This window comes from Rattus norvegicus, chromosome 9 (assembly GCF_021556685.1).
Source record: "Rattus norvegicus strain SHRSP/BbbUtx chromosome 9, alternate assembly SHRSP_T2T, whole genome shotgun sequence".
Taxonomy (NCBI): Eukaryota; Metazoa; Chordata; class Mammalia; order Rodentia; family Muridae; genus Rattus; species Rattus norvegicus.
Window position 1 is genome coordinate 126,118,681 of NC_141542.1, and position 13,286 is coordinate 126,131,966.

Here is a 13,286-nt window from a genome sequence, read left to right on the forward strand (position 1 = left end):
TTAGAAGAGGTCAGCTGATTCACAATCAGCACCGGAAGAGCAAAGAGTAGAAAAGCAACTGTGCAGAGGGTTTGAGATCTGAGCATCGTCAACCACTCTAAGGAAGCAGTTGCTTTAACTAGAAAGACTGACCATGCAGAGAATCAATGACCTACCAAAGTGCCAGAAAGTGGATGGTGAGAGACCAAGGGCAGAAGGGAAAGGGTTAACTCTGGGTCTTCTCTGCCTGAAACTATAGAGGAACTAATGGGAAGAAGCAAAGGAAATGAGGAAATGCTGAGCAGTAGGAAGCTGGAGAGCCCATGTCCGAAGGTCCCAGATGTCTTAGTTACCTGCTGAGAGATTGGGGTGTTCTGGAGATAATGGGGGTGAAAGGAGGAACAAGTAAATGACTTGTAACAAGCAAAGACCAAAGGTGGTGCATGATTACTGAGTAAAACTAAAAGAGTTAAGCGAACAGCTAATATCACCATGCTGTTTCTCCCCATCCCATAGCAGTATTCTCCCCTCTATTCTTTCTGAAAGAGTAAAACCATCTAGATGAAAGTCACCAAAGGAAGACCGGCTAAATCTCACCCAATCCTTGGTGCACTAGAATGTAGTCTTGGTGTATCATACTCTTCATGTGTTTCAACCTCAGAATAGAATCACAATTTAGAGAACAGTTTTCTGGGCAGAGAGAGAGAGAGAGAGAGAGAGAGAGAGAGAGAGAGAGAGAGAGAGAGAGAGTGTGTGTGTGTGTTTTCTGATTCAATTTCTACCCAAATGCCCACAAAGACTTCCTGAAGGATCTGTAGTCATGGGAGAAGGTGCCGTGAACACACTGGGGCCTTCTGACCTGTGTTACACCAGCAGCACTGTTGGTCTCTCCCACCGTTCATCTGACTGTAGGACATACAATAGAAAGGGGGAGCAGCAAGTGGGTGAGTAGATTTAAAACATTTCAAAATTTATTTTTACCAACAAAGCTTATGCAACTACCCCACTTTAATCCCTCATAAGACAATGGCTGTGGATCTCCTCACCAGGTTGCCATAGCCACCAAATACATTAGTTTGACCTCTTGTCTCTTTTTCTCAGTGTGGTGTGGGGACCAGAAACAGTTCTGTGCTATTATCCTGTGTTCAGCCCAAAGCTCAGTCAGTTTTCAGAGGAGAAAAAAACAAGGCCTGACTTTTCCTTAGTCTTCCATATGTAAAGTGCATGTGTGTGTGTGTGTGTGTGTGTGTGTGTGTGTGTGTGTGTGTGTGTCTGTGTGTGGCGGGGGGTGGGCAAAGGGGATAGATTAGTGTAACCCTGTTAAATCTATACTCTATAGATTTAAATAGGATTCTTGGCTAGGGAGATGGCATCATAGGTGTGAAAGTCTGATGGCCTGAGCTGGTCTTCAGGTGGTGTGAAAGTCTGATGGCCTGAGCTGGTCCTCAGGATCCAGATGGAAGGCTGAATGTGGTGGTACACACCTGTAATCTCTACTTCTACCCTGAAATGGGGGTGTGGGTGGAGACAGGAGAATTATCAAGGAGGAACTCAAGGCTGGCCAGCCCCGAGTAAACTGAGCAGCAGCAGAAAGGGGACCCTGCCTCACTGAGCAGCTGGTGAGGACTGGCTCCTGAAAGTTTTGTTCTGATCCCTCCACACAAGTCAAGGCATATCCTCAACATACACAAAAATAAATCATATCTCTGTGTGTGTGCATGTGTACATGTGTGCACATGTATGCATATGCACATGTTGTGTGTTTGTGTGCATGAGTGTGTGTGTGTACATGAGCATGTGTGTGCACACATGTGTACATGAATGTATGTGTGTGTTTGTGTCTATGTGTGTGTGAGCATGTGTGTGCCTGTGTGTGTGTGTGTGTATGTGTGTGTGTGTGTATGTGTGTGTGTGTTTCTTGGACCACAAAGGGGATGGAATATGAAATAGAAGGATTTCTAAACAAACTTGCCTCTTTTTCATGAACTTCAGTCAAGTGTCTCACCCAGAAGTCACAGGGATAGGATTATTTTAGAACCCTGTGATGCTCGTTTTCTTATCTCAGTTGCCTCTATCTCTGCTCCACTGTGGCTTGAGAAAAACCACTTTAGTGAGAGGAGGGAGGAGGGACCAAGGATAGGTAGGAGCATGAACAAAGCCCACTGATACACATGTGAGCAGTGCCATAGTGACACCTATTGTTTTCTATGCTAACGAAATCGTGTTTTAAAAATAATAAAGTGGGTGGTTGGGGAGGGGAGCACCCTCATAGAAGCAGGAGGAGGGGGATGGGATGGGGGTTTCCAGAGGGGAGACCAGGAAAGGGGATAACATTTGAAATGCAAATAAAGAAAATATGCAATAAAAGGAAAAAAAACCTCAAGTGACAAAAAAAATAATAATAAAATAAAATCAGTCTCTGTTCTGCAATGGATAGCACACTGGAGTTCAGGCCAGTCTTGGCATACAGTGTGATAACTGTGACTCATTGTGCTCTCCTGGCAAAATAGATCAGAAAATCTAACACGAGGACATTTGAACCATCTAGCCAGGAGCCTATGAGGGCTAATTTAATAAGAAAAAGCTTTCTTTTTTTATCTTAATTTTCTTTCAAGGATGTTTAGACAGCACACTTTTGTATGAAAACTTACTGGGACTGTTAGCTAACTTTTTTGTTTAAGGTTGAAGGCTTTCTGCTGAGGCAAAAAAAGGTCTAAAACCTACTACTTCGTATTTTCTACACAGAAAGTACTTACTTGTCTTGTTGAGAATATTACATTGTAATGTGAAGCCATAGGCAGCCTCTTGGAAAGGTGGTCGGTAACCTAACCTTGTGACTTTAACCAGCCCTGTGTGTCATCAATTCTGAAAAACTTTTAACTTTTTTTCTTTTTTCTTTTCTTTCTCTTAAAGCATTTGATGAAGCCTTTGCTGAATTCCAGAGGTTAAAGTAAGTTCCCCTTCCTGGCAAGGGCCACTTCTACTCAAGTTACATTCCTGGAACCCTGTGTTCCCCTGGCCTATCTGAGTATCAGAAAGTCTTTTGTTTCAGCAAGCATAGGAAAAGCCCACTTGACACTGTTAGTGGAGCTGCCAAGTATCTCTGAAGCAGAGTGCGGGCTGGCTTCCCTCCTCTCCTTTGTGTATTAAATGCAGTCTGCTTTTGTTGCAGCTCCTTGTGTACCTCAGAACAGATTTATAATTGAGAGAGCAGCTTTCCAAGTCTTCACTGACACATGCCTGTGTGTGTTTACCTGTGTGTGTGTGTGTGTGTGTGTGTGTGTGTGTGTGTGCGTGTGAAATGATACTAACACAAATCTTCTTTGTCTCTCTCAACCACAGACAAGCTGCCATTGCCGAGAAAAGTGAGTAACCACCTCCACACTTAGCATGGAGGCAATTGAATTTCATTTCCTGGCATACCTACAGATGATCATGAATTCTTTTCTTGCCAGGTTTGGTAGTATAAGCCTTTAAGCCTAGTGCTTGAGAGGTAGAGGCAGGCAGATCTCTATGAGTTCTAGACCAGCTTGGTCTTTATAGGAGATCCAGGACAGCCAAGGCTATATAGAGAGATCCTGTCTCAAAAAAGAAAATAGGTTTTGTCTTCTTTCTTTTATAAAATTATAGATAGCCTACATATATTTTTCATTTTAGTCTTGTGTCTGTAGGAAGGTCTCAATTATGACACCTGGCTCTTGTTAAAAAAAAATCCCATTGTTGCAAACCATATGATAGGTATTAGTCACTTATAGATACAATGCATCAGAAGAAAATTAGGCCTAATGAACAATATAAGAGTCTGAAACACTGTCTTTTTGACATTGGACAAACAAGGTTCAAGAATCACAAACTGAATGAAATGCGGCTGGGAACCACGGTGTTTGTGCAGGAGAAGAGGCCTTGGGGTGTGTTATAGAAGGGTTCTTTCATCAGATGCCGAGACTGTCATACCCAGAGCATGCATGTGTCCCTAGAGTTCAGCACCCCTCTTATACTTATCGATGTACTCAGCCACAGATAGACAGGCCCAAGCACTACAAAGAACCAAGAAAAGAGAGCTATCTAAGGAGAGCCTCAAAGGAGGCCCACAACTGCACAAGCCTCCAGAGCTCCCAGATTATACCCCCTCCATTTCAGTACACAGCTGGTGATCATCACAGAGAAACCATAAAAAGGCCACTGCTCAGAGCCTCTGTGTTGTTATGTGTTGTGCTTTCTTGAACTTATACCTTCTGAACTACACAAGGGTTAGAGCTGGATACAGCCATGAAAATCATACAGCAGGTCTTTGTGTGACAAGGTAGTTCCAAGCTGGTGCTGTAGGTACAGCTCCGGGCACCTGTGCGTGTCTGCAGTAAGTGAAGAAGGATGAAAACCGTGCCACTGAGTCATTTCTCATTCTGCACGTTGAAAGCAGTATGAAGTAGCTAGCAGGACAGGGAAGAACATCATGGGAGGTCTGTGTCATTAAGCATTTTGAAGCCATGATCATTAGCTCTCCTCGTTGCAGAGATTAACCAGAAATTCCTGTGATTGCAGATCGGGCTCGGGTGCTGGGCGGTCTCCCGGATGTTGTCACCATTCAGGAGGGCAAGGTGAGTCCTTTCGTCCCTGCCTCTGCATGGGGAGCGGTCCCAACACCCTACACTGTGGTCCTTCCTTTTGCATCCCACCATCTCTGTCTGCACCTGACCAGAATAAACAAATACAGGGTTAAAAGTTCAGTGTTCCAGTCGTAGTGTCTTGTAGGGCTAGCATCAGGACGAAAGTTTGTCTTGTGATCCCGGATTTAGGCTGTTTCTGCAGAGTTAAGTTTTTTAAACGACCAGGAGCCGTTAGGCTATATGAACCTGTAACCATAGAAGAAGGAAGGTGTTCTGGCACACCAGAAGGTGCCATGCTACCTCGTGGTTACAGGGAAACATGCTGCCCCCATGAGTTTTTATTAGCTCCATCTCTGATGAAATCCAGCCTCTTCCTTTGATGTTAAACTGGTATTTCCTGGCTTCTTCCACCCAAGAGGCGATGAACGTGATCTCTAACCTGTAAACCGGGCAGAGTGGTGCACGCCTGTACTCTAAGAACTCAACAGGGGATCCAGCAGAGCTCAAGGCCACCTTTGGCTGCATAGCCAGACCCCATATCAATCAAAATAGGTTTACTATACATCTGACAAGTCCATAAGGACCTGAAGTGAAATAGAACCTTTTCCTACCCAGAAGAGCAGTGACTGCAGTGGTGGGTGTGGGAGGGCTGACCATGCAGAACTTGTGTATCAAAGCAAGGCTGTAGATTCCATGAAGCACATTTCTTTGTGCATGGAAAACACCATAGTTGACTTTCACCTTAACCTTTGAGAGCGGTTTCTGTTCTTAAACTTTGTTCTCCACTTTCCTCACTTAATGGGGCTGAACTCACTGGGCAGTCGTGACCATTACGAGAGAATGTGTGTGGAAGTACTCAGATCCACAGCTCAGATCTCAAGGATGGACACTAGTTTCCCACAATGCCTACCTACGGTGTTTGTGGCGTCACTTTGACTTGGTTACATTTCACCCCAAGTAAATCACCAGATTTCAAAGCCTGCACCTGGTCTGTTCAGACAGATTTAATGATCATGACTTGGCCCATTTAAAAATTATTACATGCATGTATCTCTTTATTGGTGGACACGCTATAGCATGTGTGTGGAAGTCAGAACGCCACTTGCAGGTATCTGTTCACTCCTTTCACAGTGTGGTACTGGGGGATTGACCTCAGCAGCACACGCTCATAATCCCAGCACTTGGGAGGCATAAGCAAGAGAATCACAGGTCTAGCCTGAGCTACACAGCCTGTCTCAAAAACTTGCTAACTAACGATGAGCTATAAAGGAGGCTCTGAAATCTACCCAGCTTTACTCGCACAGAAGAGGTAACAAGTGATCACTTAAGACCTGTCGAGAAGATGTTTAAAAGAACACTCCTTTCCTAAATTAATACCAACTTCGTTCCCAGTCAAGAATATCTAATTTAGCACTAGCCCTGGAGAGTGGGTAAAGACACGGTGAAATGTAATGTCCCTACCTGAACTGCACTGATAAGTGGCACACAACAGAAACGCACAGTGGCAAAAGCAGGAAGGGTGTGGGGAGACTGAATTCCTTATGCATTGTTGGTGGGATGTAAGCCAAAATTATATCAGCTCTCAGCAAGAGCCTGGCAAATTCTCGGGAGAAAAATGAATCATATATGTATCATAGAGCCCAGCAACTGAACCCCGGGCATTTATCCCAGAGAAACGGAAAAGTCTGTACTCTATTCATAGTAACTCTATTCATGAGATCCCCAAACTGGGAACAGTGCATATGACCTTCAGGGACATGCACATATACTGGTCCACTAGTCAACAATGAAGGAGCAGAAGGCTGATTCAGCAACATAGGTGCATCTGCAGGGAATTGTGTGCGGACCAAGAACCAGTCTGGAAAGTTTGCATACTGCAGACCGTGTTTATGTAACATTTTGAAATGGCAGTGTCTTATAAATGGGAAGTTGAGGAGTGGCTGCTGGAGATTAAGAACAGAGTTGACAATCAAAAACGCAAAGCTGTGGATCCCAGTCTCAGTGGATACATCCATAACACAGCTCCCACACCTGAGGCCCAGGGATCACTGCAGAAGAGGGGGTGGTTCAGTGGATGCATCCATATCACACCTCCCACACCTGAGGCCCGGGGATCACTGCAGAAGAGGGGGTGGTTCAGTGGATGCATCCATATCACACCTCCCACACCTGAGGCCCGGGGATCACTGCAGAAGACGGGGTGGTAGGATAGATACTAAGAGATGGAGGATCAGGGGGTCTATGTGCAACCGTGTCTCCTACTAACATCAGGAGCTGCACCTGTAAAGACCCTCCCCGACATGAGCTGACCAAGCAATGGGCATGCCAAAGTGGGCAGGGAGAGGACTGAAAGGCCCAGCTAGAAAGGCAGAGAGACAGAGGAACAGTCTTTCCCAGGGAAAATAAAACCAACTGGTTATCCAATACCAAATGGTCAGTCCTGAAATCACACATACAAGTAACATTGTATTTGTTGTATATAGGAATATATATATATATATATATACACATTTATGTATATAGCAACAATTAATAAAAAAGAGACCATGAATTCAAAAGAACAAGGAGGGGCATGTGGGAGGGTTTGAGAGGAAGGAAGGGAAGAGAGAAATAATGAGATTATAATCTCAGCAATTATTTTAAGTCTCAAAAACAAAAGATATACTTTAAGAAGGAACAGGGTTGAGAGGTTGGAGTGGTTCATGGAGCTTTGAAAGGACAGCAGGGAGCTTGTGGTAATGAAGATATAAGGACCATGGTGGTGGGTACCAAATGCTGCCCATTGAGTAAAACAATCTTCACAAACACAATAAGGCAGAGTAAAACCGCAGCCCCAAATGCCAGTGTCTCAGAAGAGCTTCAACACGCTGGGGAATGTTTTACTTAGGACGCACGTGGGCCAAGCACCTCTGTGGCAACACAGGTCGGATGGGGTCCAGGGAGCCGAAGAAATGAGGAAGATGGGATGGGGAAATTACCTAAATGGTGTAGAGCAGCTGCTGCATTCCACTGCTGGGCCCCGTGACGCAAATGCAACGCATCACTGAGCAAGGTGGTGAGGAGGGAGTGAGATTTTCTCTGCTGATGCAGCCCAGAGGCCCACGTTGGAAGGAGCAAAGAAAGGTGTCTGGGTGTTTATGGAGGAGAAGGGAAAGAAAGCCCCTCAGTGTGCTGACACAGACAAGCATTCCACAGTCCCAAAGCCCAGCCCTAAAGACGCTCCTTGCACCTTACTTCAGAGCATAACCATGGGCACCCAACTTTAAGACGCCTAACCTCTTTAAACCCCAGCCTGGGAGTCTGGGAGTTATTGCCGATGTGGACTTGGATCAGAATTAGCGGATTTATCACCTTCCTTCCCGTAACCCTGTCTTTGCAGGCACTCAATCTCACCTGCAATGTGTGGGGTGACCCAACCCCTGAGGTGTCCTGGCTGAAAAATGAGAAGCCGCTGACCTCCGACGACCACTGCAGCCTCAAGTTTGAGGCTGGGAAGACAGCCTTCTTCACCATCTCAGGCGTGAGCACGGCAGACTCCGGCAAGTACGGGCTGGTGGTGAAGAACAAATACGGCTCGGAGACCAGTGACTTCACCGTCAGTGTGTTCATCCCCGAGGAGGAGGCAAGGAAGGGAGCATCAGAGCCCCCAAAGGGCAACCAGAAGTCCAAGTGAGCGGAGACTGGGGGAGTTATGAGGAGAGCCAGGGCCAGCTGGCCACCCACCGCGCTGCTGTTGTGAAAATGATTCGGTTAGAGATGAGGAGATCCTCCTGGTGTCTCCCTGCTTTGTGCTGACTTAGGAGGAAACCATCAAATCTCTTACTCCTATAGGCACCAATAAAGGACAATTTAAGGGTTTTTAATCTACAATTTCTGTAGTAAAAAAATACATTAGGAAATGATTTCAAGGAAGAAGGCCAGAGAATGTCGTAGTGGTGCTAAAAGAGAGCAGAAGCGAGGCCGAGTTGGAAGCTGATGAAGTAAGTTCTTAGGGATTGTGTCTACATCTGGCACTCTGTCAGAACAGAGGCACACTGCTGTGGGCTTGAGTGTGGTGGGTCACTGTTACTGTGGTGATGGTGCATTTCTGATGGCAGCCTTGGGAACTGGCCTCCCCCAGTGTGAATAAAGTCTTTCCCCTCATGTCTCTCCAATCTTCACTGTTGGGTCCTTTCCACCTCTCCCTGCTTGTTGCTATAGCTCTTTACACCCTTAGGGCAAAAGCAGTTCCTTCTGGACTCAGATAAGCCATCTGAGGTCACCCAAGGCTCAGAGTTCAAAGCCACACTGACATTACATACCTGATCCCTTACCCTATACTCCATCACCAAGATTGAAGCTTGTCAAGTAATTATGACAGAACACCCCAAACTGAGTAATATTTAATGAAAAGAGAACAATTTTTTGAAGTTCTGGAGATTCCAAAATCCAAGATGAAAAGCCCAGCATCTGGTAAGGGGGCCAGGATCTTAAGGACCTTTTGGCTGCCCCATGTGATGCCAGGAAGGCAAGCAAGAAAATGAACTCTCAGAGGGGAGGAGGTTAGATCCAAACTCAGCCTTCGGTCAGGAACCCTTTCCAGAGGCGACCATTCTACTGTGCACATTCTAACTGCATTCATCCTGCTTCCCTGGCTAAATCCTGTTGAAGATCCTCCCCCTCCACATCGTCAGAGATGAGTTCTGGTTATGAACACTGGGGACTCAAATTGTGACACCCAGAACGAAGCAGTCTTCCCTATGCTGCAGAAATGGCTCCTGTGCATATAGTTTAAAAGATCAGGGCTGAAGTTGGCTCTAATCTGTTGGTCTTCACTGTCCACCTGAGTGTCTGCTGCTGCAGCACTGAACCCAGGCAGGAGCAGGACACTGAGTTCTTATAACCCAGAGCTTGGTTCCTGGAAAGGGGTTGTTACTTGGATCTCAGTTTCCTCTTTGGTGATGGCAGGCCTCACTTCCACATGGATCCCCACCATGAAGCTCTCACCAAAGCCAAGCTGGTGGGATTGCCTGGTCTTGGCTGCTCTGCTTCTAAACTAAGTAAACTCCTTTTCTTTGCAAAGCTAGCAGGCTCAAGTCCTTTAGTATAGAAAAATATACATTCTAGCATAGTTAATAATTGTATTTCCTGGAAACCAAGTGAACCCCAGTTAAGGTCGCTGTCCAGACATAGTCCAAACTCTCCCTGCTTCAGCCAAAAGCTTCGTGGCTTTCACAATCCAGTAGCTTTGGAAGCGATTTCTTTTTTCTTTTCTTTTCTTTTCTTTTCTTTTTTTCGGAGCTGGGGACCAAACCCAGGGCCTTGCGCTTGCTAGGCAAGCGCTCTACCACTGAGCTAAATCCCCAACCCCTGGAAGCGATTTCTAAACAGAAGGCCACAACTAAAACCACAGACATGATGATAAAAGAATCCTGAAGTTTCCATCTAGCACATAATTCACGCATCTGTGGTCTGCTGTAGACAGTCTGTTGACACAGTCATCCTGGATCACAGTAAAAGTCTGTTTATAAGATTTACATATGCAGGCAAGAGACAGAGTCTGAACATTTCCAGGCCCTGGCAAGTACATCCTTACATTTTTTCCCTCTATTTAAAAGTTTAGTCATTTAAAAAAATAGTTTTAGGACTACTGTTTATAATGTTAAAAAATTCTCTTTTATTTGTTAAATTATATTGATCAACTGATCTTTTTTCCTTTTTAACCATTGTTATCTGGCTTAAACAATATTCCCAAGAAATTAACCTTGACTGCCTATTTAAGTATATTAAAAACAGAAAAAAAGCCGCCCCCCCCCAAATTTGAGTTCTCTTAAATGTTCTCATGTGATATAAAAACATAGATATAAAATGAAAGTCAAACATTCTAAGTTAGAATCAGAAACCTGAGCTGTTACTAGGCTAAATTATCTGAAACATTCCAAGTACATAAAAATAAAGGGGCTGGAAAGGTGGCTCAGTAAAGTACTTCCCACACACGTATAAGGACCAGAGTTGGAGCCCTAGCACCCCATAAAAAGCCAGGCACGGGTTGGAGATTTAGCTCAGTGGTGGAGCACTTGCCTAGCAAGGCCCTGGGTTCAGTCCCCAGCTCCGGGGAAAAAAAAAAAAAGCCAGGCACAGTGTGCACTTATGATCCCAGTGCTTGGGAGGCAAAGACCATACCATCCCCAGGGCCCTCTGCCAGCCAGTCTATATAAAGCAAGGTAGATGGCTCCTCAGAAATGTCACCTGAGGCTGAATACATACTCGCACATGCGTGTGCACACACACACACACACATACACACACCCTTACACTAAAACTCACACACAAACACACACCCTTACACACAGATGCACACACATGCACCTAACTCACACAATATTCTTACATACTCACTCACACACACTGTTAGATACACAAACATACTCACATATGAACACACTCAGAAACCCATATGCATACTTACACACATGCACATGCACACACATTATACACACACACACAAAATGCACAGACTCTATAAAGCCACAATACTAATCTTATATAGATAGAAGCCCTCACAGCAGGGACTGGAAATTAATGCTAACATCAGAACAAAGATATGACTCAGTTGTTCAAAGTAGGGCTATGCAAAGGAAGCTTAGACAAAACAAAAGTGGTTGCAGCAAAAAATGTCTCCAACGGACACAGAGAGATTGTACAGGCTTGCCATCTGCCTGGAGGTGGTTCTGGGGAGGAAAAAAAAATGAACAGACTCTTCGAATCAGTAATGGCTGCGTGTGGGGCCCACATTTAGAGCACAGCATGGTATGAGTCCCACAAGAACACCCATAAAAGCAGGAAATGAAGTCTGGAGTCCAGAGAAGCAAGTGTAAGGCTTCACTACAGAGGACTTCTGTGTCTAACCACAAAGGATTACTGTTCGGAGAATTGTTCTCGCAGGGACAGCTAGAAAACCTGGCTGATTATACAGCAGGAAATGTCTGGGGCCTGGGGTAGCCCACACACAGGACTGTGATTCCTACGGGGTCTGGGAATGGGTTAGAGTAACAGCTGTGACTTCTCCAGCTGCTTGCTTGGATGAAGAGCCCAGGCTATGGTTCAACCTCACTGCACTGAAGACGAGGAGGTAACTAGGAAGCTTATTAGTGAGAAGAATTGCACAGAGGCCAAAGGACCAGAGTGCTGCCCCTTGAGTGACCGGGGTGAGTTCTAGAGGGAGTGGTCAGACAAACGATTCTTGGAGCTCACATGGGCTGGAAATAGTTCTCATTGCCACCAGTGCAAATGAAAAGGGTGACACAAACGGTGTTGGGCAGATGTCTCAGAAGTTCCTCACTTTCACTCTGGAGGCCAGTAGTACTAGACCGAAAGCTGAATAGGAAGCTGCTCCAGTTCCCAAAGCTGAAAAGGAAGCTGCATGCAGATAGAGATGGCTCAATGGCTAAGTATGCCTGTTCTGAAATCATACGGAAATGAGTTCAAATCCTCAGCATCCACATAAGTAATCAGGTATGGCTCCAAGTGTCTATAATTCTAGCATAGGGATAGAGACAGGAGAGCTCACTGGCCAGACATCCTAGCCAAAATGGCGAGCTTCTGGTTTCCTGAGTGGCTTGTCTCAGTGTAATAAGGCAGAAAGCAATAGAGAAAGACAGCCCATGTCATTTACTGGCCTCTATGTGTTCATACAGGTATATGTGCATATACACACACACAGAGGCATACATTTGTGCACACACACAGGCACCACACACGGAGAAATGTGTGTATGCACACACATACAAACAACACACAACACACACACACACACACACACACACACACACACACACACACACGGACACAAACACATGGGAACAAGCCTAAAAAGGATGAAATTTCTGTAAGTGTAGAAACTATGTGTCAGAATCATATGCAAAGTACTTCAAATGAACACAGTATTGAATGGTGTAACAGTTACAATAGCAAGTAGCCAATCCAAATTTAGCAGGCTTTTACACTGGGGGTGTTGCTTCTGGGAGAATACTAGCCTCACAATGGCAATCCCTTATTCAGGTTCCAGCACCCCAAATACATACATACATACACACATATACATACACATATATACATATATACATACTGTATACATACATGCATACATTTATATATATACATGCATTCATATATACATACATACACATATACATATGTATGCACATACATTTATGCATACATACACATATATACATATACATATACACATAATACATGCATGTATACATACATTCATACATACATATGCATACATACATACATTTATACATGGATAAACATATACACATACATGCATACATTTATACATACACATATATACATACACACATACATATATACATACATATATACATACACACATATATACATTTATGCAAACACACACATTTGTATATACATACACATACACATACATGCATGCATACATACATTCATACATATACATACATAAACACGTACATTTATACATAGATAAACATATACACATACATGCATACATATATACATACAGACAGACAAGTAATATAAATAGTATGCCTGCAAAGACATAAGACGGTCATAGCTGATGGCTAGAAGAAAAGTAGTCATGAAAACAATTGCAGCAATGACATGAGTCTGGAGCTCATGACAGAGCACATGTTAGGTGAATAAGTAATTTAAACCAAACATTATAAATAT

At 44.4% G+C, this 13,286-nt stretch overlaps 1 protein-coding gene across 5 annotated transcripts in view; it reads left to right on the top strand.

Annotated features, from left to right (window-relative positions):
- The window catches only part of Myom1 (myomesin 1), a 129,285-nt gene extending 120,545 nt beyond the window's left edge, over positions 1-8,740 (top strand). For all 5 annotated transcript variants that reach the window (NM_001191584.2, NM_001432105.1, NM_001432107.1 and 2 more), the window contains 4 exon segments: positions 2,893-2,929; positions 3,322-3,344; positions 4,522-4,577; positions 7,966-8,740. In NM_001191584.2, the coding sequence (NP_001178513.1) occupies positions 2,893-2,929; positions 3,322-3,344; positions 4,522-4,577; positions 7,966-8,259 (410 nt within the window). In that variant the 3' untranslated portion in view covers positions 8,260-8,740.
- Positions 8,741-13,286: the final 4,546 nt, after the last annotated feature.